We start from the raw sequence: 16,088 nt of genomic DNA on the forward strand, positions 1-16,088 counted from the left end.
GTCCCCTCTGTTCCTAGCTTACTACTTAGTGATCTTACAACTGTTTGGTCATGGTACCTCCATTATATCCTCCTCTAATTGGGAGGCGGGACTGGATAGTTCAAGTTATGTGGTTTTGTTTGAAGAAGAGAAAAGTAATAAAATGGGGTAAAAATCAAATATGCCGAAAATGGGCGGAGTCTTTCTAGAGGCTCTCATCCTCGGTTTGAGAGACGAAGGGGAAAAAGAAGGCGAAACACCACAACAGTATAAAAAGAAGTATCAAATAAAATATCCAGTGAGCACTACAGCAATCAAGATAGGCACCACATAATAGCCATGTTCTTGACATAAAAAACATGACAGCACAAAACGGAAGAAGAGAAGAAAGAAAATCAGTAAATAAATAAAAAGGGGAAAAACAAGTTAAAATATCCACAGCATATCAAAGAGATCGACAAAAACTAGATAGATAAAAAAAAAGATTATTTTGTGCTTTTTGTCTTTTTTTCCCCCCTCCTGCATAGGCACAGTAAGCATTGGGGTCTTTCGAACAGGAATTCCCTTGGCCTAAGAGATACAGGGCTTCTCCACCCTTGAAGTATATTGTCATGGGATTAACAATAGACTCCTTTCAGGTTCATTTACTCTCTCCTTGGTGCTTTTGTGGTGTGTGGAAGACTTCTGCTCCATCCTGGGTGATAAAATCAGACCTCTGTATCTAGAGATCTCGGCCTCTGCACAGGTCAAGGAGTGGAACTTATGATGAAGTCTTTCTTTGTGGTTCTAGAAGTTCTGGGAACTCTTATTTTATCCAAAGCCATTTGTTTCCTTGCTCAATTTATGCACTCAAATGGGGGATGGCAAGAATTTGTGGCTTTGGTGTGTTGGGAGGGAGTATGTAAGAAGATTGGAGAAGAACAGGCTTCCCTCCACATGAGGGAAGTAGTAGAGGACTGGTGGGGGAGCATTTCTGAGGGGCAAAGTGATGGTGTGAGGAGGAGAAATCAGGAGTTTGGTTATTGCTGGGTGGGAGGCAAGAAGAACCTGGGCTGATTAAAGAAGAGGAGGCAGGATCTTGGTGATTATCTGTGAAAGGGAACTGGGGCTAGAGGCAAGCAGAAGCCACAAAGGCCATAGATGAGCTCAGTATCCACGATTTATATATTTATCAATTAGTTCATCAATAAATTATTAAATGTTTATTAATTAGCTAAATTAGCTTATTGTTTATTTATTAATCAGATTATTTATTTAGAATATCTTTTATTAATCAGCTTAACCTCACATTCCACACTCTAACATGGGTGCGGCCAGAACTGAAGAAGGTTTAATGTAGGCTCTAAAGAAACATAGTATGGGAATATTAAATGATCAAACAGTAATAGACCTTTATTATATCATATTTAGAGTTGAGCTTACCAAGAGCAGGAGTGCTACTTATGGGAGCAACCTCACTGAGACAGTGTGGGGGAAGAATTCACTTGTGGAGGAGGATATGATGCCGGAATCTTGTACACATGAAACCTCGTCATGAGCAATGCTGTTAATCATGATGCTACTGAAGCAAAAACAAAAGGTCTCCCAATCAAATAGAAAAAGTCATATGAAATGATCTATGAAATAATATGAAATATTATTTATGAAATAATAATAAAACATGGTTTCATCTAGATTTTGGTGATGGGAGATACAAATTTTAACATTAAGATCCTTTATTAAAATCTAGTTTTAGGGATTACTTGGAAAATATTTTCTGTCTTACCAAGAGCTGTGGTTACTGCTGTAACTCATTTTGCAAAAATGGTGAATGATAATTATTTTTATGTTTTTATTTAGTATCCCAACTCCATGGATAAAAATGTCATCTCTGTGAATACTGTGGAGGAAAAGAGAGGTAAGTGCTTTGAACCGACTTCACTTTGGTGATGATCATTAAGTGATAATGACCTTTAAGTAGATGTTCACGTGTGTGTGTGTGTGTGTGTGTGTGTGTGTGTGTGTGTGAGTGTGTGTGAGAGATAGATAAATAGATAGAGATAGAGAGAGAACTCAGTATTTCCTGTCTCAGTGGACTTGTCCAAACTTCCCCTGCCACTTTCTTAGATAATAATTGATAGCAGTCTTAATAGCATTTCTTTAAAAATCCTTACTATGTGCCAGACTCTCTAATTAACTCACCATATCTTCAGAACATTATAAGGCATAGGATTTGATCCTACTCATATGAATGAGTGAATAAATTAAAAAGTAATGAAAGACAGGTTAAATAACAACCAGGATCACATAACTATTTCCCTATCTCATATTATCGGTGACAGTATTGTTATGGTAGATCACATCTCCCCATATGAGATGTGACCAAACAGTGGCTAATCAGTGAAGTAAAACTACTTCAAGTGGTTCAGCACTGATTAGAACAGGTTGACAAACTGTATTCAGTGTGCCCATTGTCAGTAAAGTTTTAATGGCATGCAGTCATGTTCACTTGTTTATATACAGTCACCTGCAATGGAATAACTGGGATTCACTCAGAAATGAATCACTGGGCACATTGCACAAATAGTGGGTCATTTATTTGGCATAGAAGTTCAGGAGGTGTTTCTTCCATCTGGCTTGCTGCTTTTATACTATACAGGCAGGAAATGCTCAGTGTTAGTAGGTCACTGGAATCTGAGGTCCTCTCTTCCATACATAACCTATAGTGAGAGTCATTATCTGACACATGACTGTTATTTCAGATGGTCCTTGCAACAGCAGCAGATTAGAGCTGTCACTCCAGACTGTATTGTCCCCTAAATCTAAGATATTTTTCATCTTGTTCTTTAATGAACATGTTTTCCAACCTTTGGTGTGGGAAACCATTGTCTTTTCCTTTCCATTTGAGCTGAAGTTTTTTCACTATATGGATTTGAATTTCCGAATAAGGCAATGCAGGAAACAATCCAGATGTAAATAATCAATGAACAAACTTTTGGAGGTACCCGTGCTCAGGTCTGACATTCTGTTGAGAAAACATGAAAGAGAGGTTTTGCTCTATACTTGAGGTGTCCTCTGTGCTTTTCTGTGTTTGTGAGGGCATTTTTATTATTCTATAATTTCTAAATTTGCATTGAATTCCACTTTCTCATGAACTTCGTGTAAAGAAAATGTATTATTTGGCATTAGGTGAGTCTGACTCTGTAAGTTTTTGACTAGTCTCTTCAACTGTTACATGGGAAGATAATAAATAACAGTTGTGATTTTAGACTGTTTGTTGTGAAGGACCAGTGAGAGACCAATGTGCATGCTCCAAAGTGGCTTGGCAATGTTAAGTGTAATTCCTATCTTTGACAAGGATCGTTTGCACCAGGAGCATTTGGAAGCCATGTGCTGCCAACACAGAATGAGTGGTCCCAAATCACAGAGGATAGGTACCAGTACTCTGTAGATTTTTGGGCAGCAAAGAGGTTGCACCAAGATTCAAAGATATTCTAACACGAGCTTTAAGCTTTAAGCTTTTTTGGTGGTGTCTATCACCAAATCATAGTAACATAAATACAAAAGGACATATGCACACCTTTGTTCACTGCAGTACTTAATATAATAGCCAAGACATCGCAACAAACCAAATACCCAACTATAGATATATCATGAAGTTGTGCTTCATATATGGAATACTAAACAGCTGGGCAAAATAATGTATTTTGGATTACATGGATGTAACAAACTGTCTTGCTGAAGCAAGTGAGAAAAAAGGGACAGATACAAAATGATCTTTCTTTTATCTGGGATATAGGATACATGTCAAGGGAACAACAGATGGTCAAAGACAACAGAATAGGAGAGTTGGCCCATGGGATTGAGCTTGTGGGGCAGAGTAGGAGATAAGGGACCTGCAAGGGAGAGGAATTTGGTGGTGGGAAGATGGTACTCTGATAGTGGTTGTGGTATTGAAAAGATGCACACATGCAGCCATCATTAACAGTTATATTATGAATCACAATACTCCAGTAAAGAATTAAAATACTAGATAAAACTGAATGGTTCCAGTCACAGGGAGAACCTGTTTCTTTATGAAAGAAGAATGTGACTTATGCAATTATTATGGGATTTAATTTTGCAGCTAGAAAAATGAGCATGGTAACATTTTTGGTGAAGAAGGGGACAGAACTAGATACTTCATCTTGTTAATGTATTCTTATTTGAACTGATCAGGAGGCTCAGTGGCCACTGGCCATTGGCATTGGGGCATTGATATTGCTCATTGTACTGCATGTATACACAAGTGAGAGAGATGGAGAGAGAGCGATTGATTAATACTCTTTAATCCTTGACTTTGGGTGAACTGTATGAAAGCTGTTTCCCTCTTATTCCTGGATGACAGATAAATATATTTTTATTTGAGATTTGAGTTTACCATTTTCTCTAGGAGGTCTTCATATATAAAATTGAAATCGACATTAAAATATGTATGAAAACTAAAATAAAAGTCCTTATTTTTATTTGAGTGTAAAACTTTTCTCTCTCTAGATGTGTCCACAGGAATCATCTATAGAAAGAGGATTGCAATCTGTCAGAATGTGATCCCAGAAATTTTAAGAAAGGTAAGCTTATTTTAAAATTTAACTAGATTTGGCATAAAATTGGTCATTTTCAAAATGTCACACAGTGTTTTCTTTTAAAACCTTTTTGAGAACCACACTTTCTGATGGCAAGGGGTGTAAGGAATTGTTTTCCTACTTCTAAACCTTTTAGAGGAAGAAAATTCTCATCCCTGATTCAGTTCTGGCAGATGGAGATATTTTTTAATCTAATTTTTCTTTTGTAATTTTTCTTTTGTGGAGAATTTGAGTACTCTCAGCGGTGCTCTAACAACTTTAAAAAATACACCTTGCATAAAGTTGCCATCATTTTTCAAATTATTTTATTTAAACATCATGGCTAAGAGGTTGTTCATAATACAGTTTTTTTTTTGCCACAATTACAAAGTTGTTCATGATTGAGTTTCAGTCATATAGTGTGTAAAATTCTTCACCAAGTGCACATTTATCACTACTAGTGTTCCCAGTTGCCCGTCACCATCTTTTTTTGACCTAGCTGTGGATAGAAATGACTCTTCAGTAATAAAGGTTAGAGAGTACCGGTAGATTGTAATATTAGTCTGTTCTTGAGTAGTGAAGGTAAACTTCATTTCTGTTTCCCTGTCAGAACATTCCTTTCAGGGAGTAGAGTGTTTCCATGCTCTCTGTAATTCTTCTTGTGTATGTTTCTGCTGTCATATTAATGGCTTTGATGATGAAATCTTTATGATAGCAAACTGTTTTCTCTCTCTGAACACCTTTAGCACTCTGGTGATGGTTGGAAATAGGTAAGTGCAAATTTTTTCATCTCATTGCTTGCTCCAGAGAGGATTGATCAGGGAACCTCTTTCATAATTTCTAGCAAAATCAAGGAGAGCATCTTGATGTACACTTAAAAAATGTCTTCGATGGTTTTAGCCTGGAACTGATTGTGTGCGTGTTGTGGATCCTAGCTGTGCTCCTACTGATTGGACTGCAAATGACATTACAGGGCTGTCTGTGGAAAATACGGCAGCTTTCATTGACTTCTTTGTTGTGGATGATGATGCTGTCTTATTCTTTACTAGAAAGAAAGCCACAATGACAAAGAAAATGGACTTTCTTTTATTTTCCAGGTGATAAAATGTGTTGCATTGTGTTTGGCCAATTTGAACTGGCTTTTCCACAGAGCATATCCTCTTATTTGCCCTATATACACACTTGAAATCTATTATTTAAAATGGCATTCAACTTTGTCTTGTACCTCAAGTCTTCAATAATTTAAGGAAACCTCTGACTGGTACATTTCTGCTGTTATAGTTTTCCTTATCTCCTCTACCTAGCAAAACATCTTTTCTAGGTGATGGAAGAATCAAAGATTAAAATGGAATTGAAATTAAAACTGAAAATGAAAACGAAGAATTTTATTTTACCTGGTTCTGCCTGACATGTGGACCTGCATGGGGGTCTGGTTAGAACCTATCAATTAAAGAGAACCATCACCAGCTCCAGAGGGAACATGAAGGAGGCTGATAATTTGCTGACTGTTTAGCAGTTTGGGAAATCAGGCCAAAGACCAGAGAGTTTTCATAAATCCAGGGCCATTTGCATGTCCTCTCTAGCATTTAATAAGGTCATAGTGTGTCTGATTACCAAGAACTTACAGTCACTGGTGACTTGATAATCCATATATCCCGTGCTTTCTTAATTAGCCCAGAGTGAGTGTCAGTCTTGGGGCAGAACTTAAATAGTTTGCTTCTCCTCAAGAGAGAAAACATTTCTCCCTCTCTTGAATAGGTGAGCATTCTGAAGGTGCCCAATATTCAATTAGAAGAGGAGTCATGGCTGAATCCCAGGGAGAGAAACATGGCTATCCAGAGTCACTGCCTCACGTGGACACAATATGCATCTATGAAGGAGGAGTCTGTTTTCCGGGAAAGCAGAGAAAATCCAAATTGGTAAGATCACGTGTGTATGTGTGTGTGTGTATAGGTTAAATGCAGGGATTTTGGCATGCATGTATTAAATGTTGGCACATATATATTAAAAATCTAGGATTCTAGTAGGGACTGGGTAACAAGGGAGTACCGGTATGCTTTGCTATGAGGCGCTGACCTTGATTTCTGGCACCTGAAAGAAGATAAGATTTTACACTGAACAAACTCTGTAACTCTCATAAAAATAATAATGTAAATAATGTAAAATATAAATAAGTAATTCATGATAATAAAGTAAATTTTATGGTTAAATTTTTTAACCATAAGTAATTAATGAATCAGTTTTACTTTTCAGTAAGATAATAGTATTCATATTTTGTCACACTGTCCAATCCTGGTACCTTTTTTCCTCCTGAGACTATGACTAGCATTGTGCAGAGTTTTCTTTTTGACCTTTAAGATCAACCTTTAAAGGTCTTACCTGTATCTTAAATGTGTACTTACCTCTATCCTAAAGGTATATATTTACCTGTATAATCATAAGGCTTGCAGAGTGTGGCTTTGTTCATCTTTTTATATACATGTCTTCATTTTTATATTTATATTTTTACTTAGTAGAATGTTTCTAAAGTTGATCTATTTGACATATTAAAGCTTATTAGCTTTATTAGCTTTAATAAGCTTTACTAGCATATTAGTTGAACTGCTGTTTAAGTTCTCTGTCCTATATTCTCTTGAGCTGGCTGCATTTTGATAGATGCTAATATGGCATGCATTTTGTTATTATGATAAACAACACTGCAGTCATTTGGAAGCATATAACCTTTATGTATGTACTATATCTAGAACTTTCTCTAAAGTAGATTTTTTTTTAAATTAAGGAATATCCAGTGGTGCTTGGGGACCATAAGGTGTTTTGAATCAAACCAGACACTCACCTACAAAACATACACTTCAGTTCTCTGAGCCATCTTCCACTTCCATCTTCTCTAATGTAAAACTACACAAGTATTATTATTACTATTACTATTATTATTATTATTTGTCTACACCCAAAAGTTGTCAGGCTTATTCCTAGCTATGGGCTAAGGGATCACTTTTGGTGGTATGTAGGGAGCATATGTAGTACCAGGGATTAAAAGAGGTCAAACGCATGCAAGGCAAATACTTCAACCCCTGTACTAACTGTTCAGCTTTAACATAATATTTCAGTTACCAGGTTTATTGAGATAATACATATGATAGAATTTGTTTTTCCTGGAGTGTAATTTTGTGAATAACAAACACACTTATACAGTTATGGAGTTAATGCCACAATAAGGTATAGAACATTTGTAGTATCGAACAAAAAACCATATTCAAAGACAATGGAATAGGGAAAGAATATTCTTTTCAATGAATGAAACTGGAACAGCTGGTTGGTTACCCCTATTTAACAGAATAAATTTGGATCTCTACATCACACCCAATGGAAAAATGAACTCAAACTGGTGTAAGGAACTATATGGGATAAGTAAAAGCATAGAACACTTGGAGGGAAAACACAAGTGTAAATCTTGTGATGATAGTGGTGGTGGATTAGGTAGCAGGATCATCAGTAATAAAGGAAAGAAAGCTAAGTAAAATTCATCTCATTAAAGTTTTTATCTTTCACAGGACATTGAGGATCCAGAGTATGAGAGAAAACCTTTGTAAATTTTATCTGACAGAAATCTAGTATCCAGAATATATAAAGGACGATTACAATTCAATCATATAAAATTATTCAATTAAAAATGGGCAGGGGCTAGGGCATTTGCCTTGCATGCAGGATGGTGGTTCAAATCCTGGCATCCCATGTGGTCCCCCGAGCCTGCCAGGGGCGATTTCTGAGCTTAAAGCCAGGAGTAGCCCCTGAGTGCTGCCAGATGCGACCCAAAAACCAAAAAAAAAAAAAAAAAAAAAGAAAAGAAAAGAAAAAAAGGGCAGGGGGCTAAAGAGATAGTGCAGGGGTTTTAGACACTTGTTTTATATGCAGCAGAACCTGATTTGGTCCTCAGCACCACCACGTATGGTCCCCCAAACACCCAGAGGTTTGACCTCATGACCGCTCGGCACTACTGGTGTGCCTCTCTACCCCTAGAGCAAAAAAAAAAAAAAGCAATAACAAAAATGGGCACAGGATTTGAGTAGCCATTTATTTCAAAAGATATGCACATGGTCAGTAAGTACATAATATGATGTTCAGCATTAGTCATCATCTTTAGTCATTAGGGATAAGCAAATTAAAACTATAATAAGTTGTCATTTTATACCTGATGATATTGCTATACATTAAATTGACACACCATAGCAAGTATTGGTGAGAATGGAGTGAAACTGGAACCCTTACACATTGTTGATGGAAGTAGAAGTAGTGTTGGCTATTGGAGAAAACTGTCCACACAAAAGCTTGTGGAGGAATTTTTATAGCACATTATTCGTAATAACAGACTGTAGAAGCAAGCCAAATGTTGGTCCATTGGTGGTATTTAACAAACAGTGGATAGTATTCAATCACAAAAAGAAATTAAAATAGTAGTAATTTATGTTACAATACAGATGAAAATTACAAACATACAAAGTGAAAGAAGAGCAATTATTTTATGAATCAGTTTATCTGAAGTATCCAGAATAGCAAATCTAGAGCTGATGAGTGGTTGCCCTGGACACAGTGATAAAGTAAGAGTAATAGGGTCAACTCTAGGTATGGATTTTTGGGGGGCGGTAAAATATTCTGGAATTGGTATTGATGTTCATAACTTTGATTATGCTAACACCCACCAAATGGTATCCTTAAAAGGGTTATTTTTATGGTATGTTAATCATATTTCAGTGAAAAGAGTTATGTACACAGTTCTCAGTACATACATGTTTTGATTTATGTAGATTCTATCCTGTTGTCTTCTGATCAGTGAATGCAACAGTTTACACTTAAAAATAGCTCTTGAGTGTCTATTCCCCTTTATTGTGCCATCATTTAATATTAATATATATTTAAGTGTGTCCTAACACAGTGAGAAATGATCGATTCCTTTGAAATAGTTTTTAAAAACAAAGCCAAATACAATAAGCATCATTTGTGGTTATTATTGTGGATTTATGACTTCAGGGGATAATTTACTATTTTATTGTTATTTTGTTATATGGTTTAATGTTTAATTTTTTTTTCCTTTGCTAAAAATATTCCTCCCTATCCACAGCAGTGCTTGGCACCCCTACGTCACTACTAGTCTACTCATATTCCTACTCAGTGTGACTATTGCTGACCTGAGTGTTCAATGCTTGTGTCCTGGAATTTGATGTTGCTGGGGGAACAGCAATGATGGGGATTCCTAGGGCCACCCTGGGTGAGCTGGTGTGACTGGGCCCACACTTGCCAGTTAACAGTCTGTGGTGGGCAGGTGGCCTTGTGTCAGGGACTGAGTTCAGGACCTAGCACATACTTAGAGTTCTCTCTCTGGACAGACACTATTTTAATGTCTTCTAATGGAAAGTCCCTTCAAACTCCTGATAACAGAAAAATCTAGAATCCACTCTGAAACATCATCTAAACCATGCCAGCTCCTATCATTTTAGCATTCTGGTGATAATTCTAGGGTGCTCTAATAACACATAGAATGAGATAATGCTAACTCTTTGGCATTAGAGGGATTCTATTCTGAAACACTTATTGGTTACCTTCATGATTAGAACTTCACATTGATTTTAGAGATTGAAGATTAGGTGTGAAGACTGTGGCCAGAAAATAGAGTTTTTCTTTTCTTCACAAAGTAGCAAAAGAACAGAACTTACGTTCTTTTTATACAAAACAAAACAAAAAAATAACACAACAATAGAAACCTCAACAAACCCACAACAGTCTTTCATTCCAGCCTGATTTTTAATTTTTTTTATTTTTGGGCCACACCCGGTGATGCTCAGAGGCCACTCCTGGCTATGCACTCAGATATCACTCCTGGCTTGGGGGACCATATGGGACACTGGGGCATCGAACCTCAGTCCTAGGCTGTGCGGGCAAGGCAGGCAGACGCCTTACCACTTGGGCCACTCTGGCCCCCAGCCTAATTTTTTTTTTCAAATCTTTGGGTAATTAGTCTTAAAAGCTGAACTGACCCTTCATCAGTGATTAGTGTGTTAATTGGTCCTCAGTATCCAAGAAAAACATCTTTCAGAAACAATTTTAATGTTTTTTTTTAAATATTTTTGTTACTAATGATTCTGGAAAACAATGGTACATATCTTGTCAAAAATATTAAATACCTTTTGGGAAAAAAGGAGAAGAGTTTTCTTCCCTTAAAATAGTGTGCTTCTATATGTCCTGGACCATTCCAAATTGGTGTTTGGATTGTTTTTAGATCTTATTTTTGCTCTTACAAACAATATTATGATGAAGATCCCTAGAAGTACACTTTCCCCCACTTATTCCAATGCCTTTTTTAAAGGTAGCGGTTAAAGAACTTATGTAGATTGTGTTTTATACATATTATCATATTCCTTTGTAAATAAATTGGACAGATGACACTTTTGTTCTCCCTCCGGTTTATGTTCTTATCCTTTCCTAACACTTCTTATAGATTATTCACCCAGCATGCCAGTATTTAGTGACACCGACCATGTAAAAGGTTAGTGCTAGACCTTTCTCCTGTGATGTTTTGAAACTCAGGTTAAATAACTTCCTTGAGGTGACACATTGAATAAATTGCTGAGCTAAGATGTGAATCTGGGTGTCAGCGGAAGTGTTGAAAAAGGCCCATAGGCATTTCTGAAAGGCACTTTTGTCTTTACACAAGCAATGATTTGGAGCCCAGGCTATAGAGACAGTTTTGTTATCTCCACCCTCACCCCCGGGTTTTGAACTACATCCAGACTTCCTCCTAGATTTGTGTTCAAGGATCACTCCTGGCAAGGCTTAATGCCTGGAATCATTCTAGATTGGCCACATGCAAGGCAAGCAAGTGCCTTACCTGTTGTACTATTGCTTTAGCTCCTCCTCCTTTTATTCCTTTAAACTTTCTGAGAATTTTTGGCTGAGCATGATGAGTTGGAAACCATGACTCCAATTCAAGAAAACTTCCTTTTCATAGCTCTCAAATTTCAAATTTTTTTTGTTGGTTTGTTTTGGCCTTTTAGAAAATATTCTTTTTTCTTTTCTTTTTTTTTCTTTTTTTAATTTTGTTTTTTATTTGACCTCTAAACATTGCTCCTTCTCAATCAAAGCAGAGAGCCTTTTCAAAGGTCTTTCATTTATGAGGGAAGCTTTTTGAAACTGATTCCTCTTCTCTGGCAGAATGGTAGGCCCAGAGGGTTAAATACCTAACTAAATAAAAAAATTAAAACATTTTTCTGCATGAGGACTAAGTGTTAATTATTTCTGACATATTTTGGTGTTTTTTATTTATTTATTTATTTATTTTATTTAAACACCTTGATTACATACATGATTGTGTTTGGGTTTCAGTCATGTAAAGAACACCCCCCATCACCAGTGCAACATTCCCATCACCAATGTCCCAAGTTTCCCTCCTCCCCACCCGACCCCCGCCTGTACTCTAAACAGGATCTCCATTTCCCTCATACATTCTCATTATTAGGACAGTTCAAAATGTAGTTATTTCTCTAACTAAACTCATCACTCTTTGTAGTGAGCTTCCTGAGGTGAGCTGGAACTTCCAGCTCTTTTCTCTTTTGTGTTTGAAAATTATTATTGCAAGAATGTCTTTCATTTTTCTTAAAACCCATAGATAATGAGACCATTCTGCGTTTTTCTCTCTCTCTCTCTGACTTATTTCACTCAGCATAATAGATTCCGTGTACATCCATGTATAGGAAAATTTCATGACTTCATCTCTCCTGACAGCTGCATAATATTTCATTGTGTATATGTACCACAGTTTCTTTAGCCATTCGTCTGTTGAAGGGCATCTTGGTTGTTTCCATAGTCTTGTTATGGTAAATAGTGCTGCAATGAATATAGGTGTAAGGAAGGGTTTTTTGTATTGTATTTTTATGTTCCTAGGGTATATTCCTAGGAGTGGTATAGCTGGATCGTATGGGAGCTCGATTTCCAGTTTTTGGAGGAATCTCCAAGAAAATATTCTTGTTTATAAATTTTTTAATTGAATCACTGTGAGACATACAGTTACAAAGTTGTTCATAAATTTCAGCCACTCAATGCACACATTTCCCGACATCTTTGTCCCTAATTTTCTTTGGCTCTCCCTACTTTACTCCCCTCCTGCCTGCCACTGTGGCAGAAGTTTTTTCCTCCGTTTCTCTCTTCCTTTTTTTTTTTAAGACACTGTGATTTGCAATATTGTTACTGAAGGGGTATCATGCATATCACTTTACCTCCTTTCAGCATCCAATTCTTGTCCAGAATGATCATTTATAGCTGTCATTATTATAGTGGTCCCTTCATAGTTAGGTCCCTGACTGCCCCCCCCTCATTCTTTATGGCAAGCTTCCTATCTTGGACTGATCCTTTTGACCCTTTTTTCTATTGTTTTGTATATTATTACCATACCATCTTTTGTTTTTATATCCCATAAATGATCCTGACTCATTTGGCTCAGTGTAATACTCTCCGTATCTATGTATAAGCAAATTTCATGATTTCATTTTTCTAAACAGCTGCATAGTATTTCATTGTTAAACAGCTGTTCTAAAGAGATCTTTGATGGGAATGTACCTATTAAACAATAATTTTGTTTTTATACTTCCTCCTTTGTCAGTGAAGTGAATGTACTGGTACTAACCAATTAACTAATTTCTGATCCCTGAAGATGAAATATGAATTCTTACTTTTTCTTGATTTCTTTTATAAAGAAATAAAAAACTTGTCATGGCTGTTGTGTCTAAAATTGGACTTTCAGCCATGTGTTGGTAAGTTGTGGCTGTGGAACCAGAAACCAGATGTCATGCTGTTCTGTGTCTGGCTTGTCAGCTTCATCAGGGTGGCCTCCAGGTGGGTTACGTAGGATGACGAGTCTGTACTCTTTTCGTAGAAGCATTTTTGCTTCCCTGATGACACCTTCCTTCTCGGGCAAGAGTGACGCATGTCTCGGCCCCCAATCTGATGTTGCACAGCATGCTCTTTCTGAGGCACTTTTTTTCCTTATTAGATTCATCAGACTCTTTCAGAAAGGAGTGATATTGTTCTTTTTAGAAAACAGAGATGTGATTTTCCCCCTCTTTTCTTACTTTTTTTCTGAGCCTGACTTGGTGAAAGCAAAGTCCTCTTGCTTACTGTGTCTCTTTTCTGATACCAGTTAGGTTGCCTTTGGTAGCATATGGCAGATTCCCTAACGAGAGCAGCCACATGGCACAAGGGTCAGGCATTGTTTTCAGTACTTGATATATGTATGCATATGTGTACATATGTTGTTGTGTCCTTCATGGTGTCCTTCTTCATAGTGTCCTTGTGAAGTTGGTACCATTAGTAGTCTCATTATATGAACTGAAGCTTAGAGAGGTTGAATGACTTGTACAAGGCAATTTGGCCACTCATTATTAGAGCCACATTATGTATGGATGGCAACTGGGCTCCAGGATCTGAGAAGCTGCCAGTGACATTGGCCTTTCTGTCTGTGAGGGACTCTGGTCTCATGCCCTAGTGGACCTCTAGCTCTGGCATTGTTCTGTGGGCTTTTCCTTCCCTGTGTATCAGTCATTTCCTCTTTGAGTTAGGCTTTCTCCTGGCTACCAGGAACAAGGATCTGGTCAGCATTTTTGCTGGTTTTGAGAGACCTGAGGGAGAGAACTTTTCTCCTCTCTGAGGACTCCCTTACGCTGTTTGAATTAGCTGAGATAGGGGCCGGAGAGGTGGCGCTAGAGAGAAGGTGTTTGCCTTGCAAGCGCTAGCGTAGGAGAGACCGTGGTTTGATCCCCCAGCATCCCATATGGTCCCCCCAAGCCAGGAGCGATTTCTGAGCGCATAGCCAAGAGTAACCCCTGAGTGTCAAACGGGTGTGGCCCAAAAACCAAAAAAAAAAAAAAATTCAATTAGCTGAGATTACCTGCTTCCTTGTAGGCTTAGGGAAAGAGTGAATCCTAAGCCGGAGTGGCATCCATTGCTTGATGGATTCCCCCCTTGATACTTCTCGAACTGCCTGGCAGGTGGAATCACATAGAGCAACTCTTCTGGGGTTTCTCTTTGAATTGAAAGCATTGGAGACTGCTTCAGAAATGGACCCTAGAGAAGGGTGCCATCTCCCCATGATTAGTTATTACTCTCAGGCTTGATTCTGCCATCCCTTTTTTCTCACAGTAAACTGGTTAAGGGAGACAACAGGCCATTTATTGCTAACAAAACTACGCTTCATTGTTTCATTCTTATCTTCTCCCTGGCCCCTCCTTGGTTATGCTTCTGCTTTGTGGCTCTACCAGTTTCTCTTGTCTATATAAACATTGTTGGAATGTAATAAAGGATCTCCAGTCATCAGCTTGAGACTTGTTCTTTTCCTATCATCAGTTTGGGGGAGGGGAATGTTCTCAGTCCCAAATGTACTGGGAGAATAGAAGTTGACCCTCGCTGGCCGACTGGGTTGACAAACTTCTGGAATACATAGGCTGTGGGGGAGAGGAAAGGGTACCAGAACAGAGCATCTGGAGAGTAAGAAGGTGAGCTTGCACCCCTCTCTTCCTTTGCACTATGGCGCTTATTACTTTGTGATGCTTTGCAAGTGAAAGAAACTTGTCTCTGCCCAAGAATCCAGGAATATCTCTGTATCAGTGATTGTGCCTCCAAAGGTTTAGGAGTGAGAAACTGAAAACTGGTAGGAACTGAAATAACCCTAGACTTGCTTTCCATACTAGGCTCATTTGTCTTCTATGTAGCTCTGTTCTGCATACAGTATCCCTATAATGGCTCTCATGTTTCCGCGACAGGAATGGATCTGACTCTGGGGCTAGAATCTCACCTCTGGATGGGATAATTGTGTAACCTTGCACATTGTCTTCATTTCTTTAAGTCTGGTATGAGGCAGGCATAGTAGCTTTACTTTGGAAGACTATTGCCCGACAGTGGATGAGTGGCTAAAGAAACGTGGTATATAAACATAATGGAATAGCTGTCAGGAAAAATGAAGTCGTGACATTTTTCTGTACATAGATGGACATGGAAACTATTATGCTAAGTGAAATAAACCAGAGGGAGAGAGATAGACCAGAAAAGTCTCACTCATTGTGGAATTTAAGAAACGTAAAAAATCTTGGAGGATTAATATCATTAAAATGGCAATACTCTCAAAAACATTGTACAGATTTAAAGCAATCCCTGTAAGGATACCCATGGCATTGTTCAAAGAAATGGATCAAACACTCCTGAAATTCACTTGGAACGATAAACACCCATGAATTAGCTAGAGAAACCCTTAGGAAAAGGAATATAGGAGGCATCACTTTCCCCAACTTTAAATTGTATTACAAAAGCAATGTCATTAAAACAGCATGGTATTGGAATAAAGACAGACTCTCAGATCAGTGTTCAGAAGATGTTCCCAGACATACAATCAATTACTCTTTGATAAAGGGGCAAGAAAAGCAAAATGGAAGAAGGAACGCCTCTTTAACAAGTAGTGTTGGGACAATTGTCAGCCACATGCAAAAAATA

At 37.8% G+C, this 16,088-nt stretch overlaps 1 protein-coding gene across 1 annotated transcript in view; it reads left to right on the forward strand.

Annotated features, from left to right (window-relative positions):
* Positions 1-16,088, forward strand: part of PRELID2 (PRELI domain containing 2) — a 92,687-nt gene that overhangs the window by 22,419 nt on the left and 54,180 nt on the right. Inside the window, exons 2-4 of the mRNA XM_049786962.1 lie at positions 1,819-1,876; positions 4,492-4,565; positions 6,318-6,478. Of these exons, the coding sequence (XP_049642919.1) occupies positions 1,819-1,876; positions 4,492-4,565; positions 6,318-6,478 (293 nt within the window). The remainder of the gene's footprint in view (positions 1-1,818; positions 1,877-4,491; positions 4,566-6,317; positions 6,479-16,088) is intronic.

The sequence above is a fragment of the Suncus etruscus genome, chromosome 14, assembly GCF_024139225.1.
Source record: "Suncus etruscus isolate mSunEtr1 chromosome 14, mSunEtr1.pri.cur, whole genome shotgun sequence".
Lineage (NCBI taxonomy): Eukaryota > Metazoa > Chordata > Mammalia > Eulipotyphla > Soricidae > Suncus > Suncus etruscus.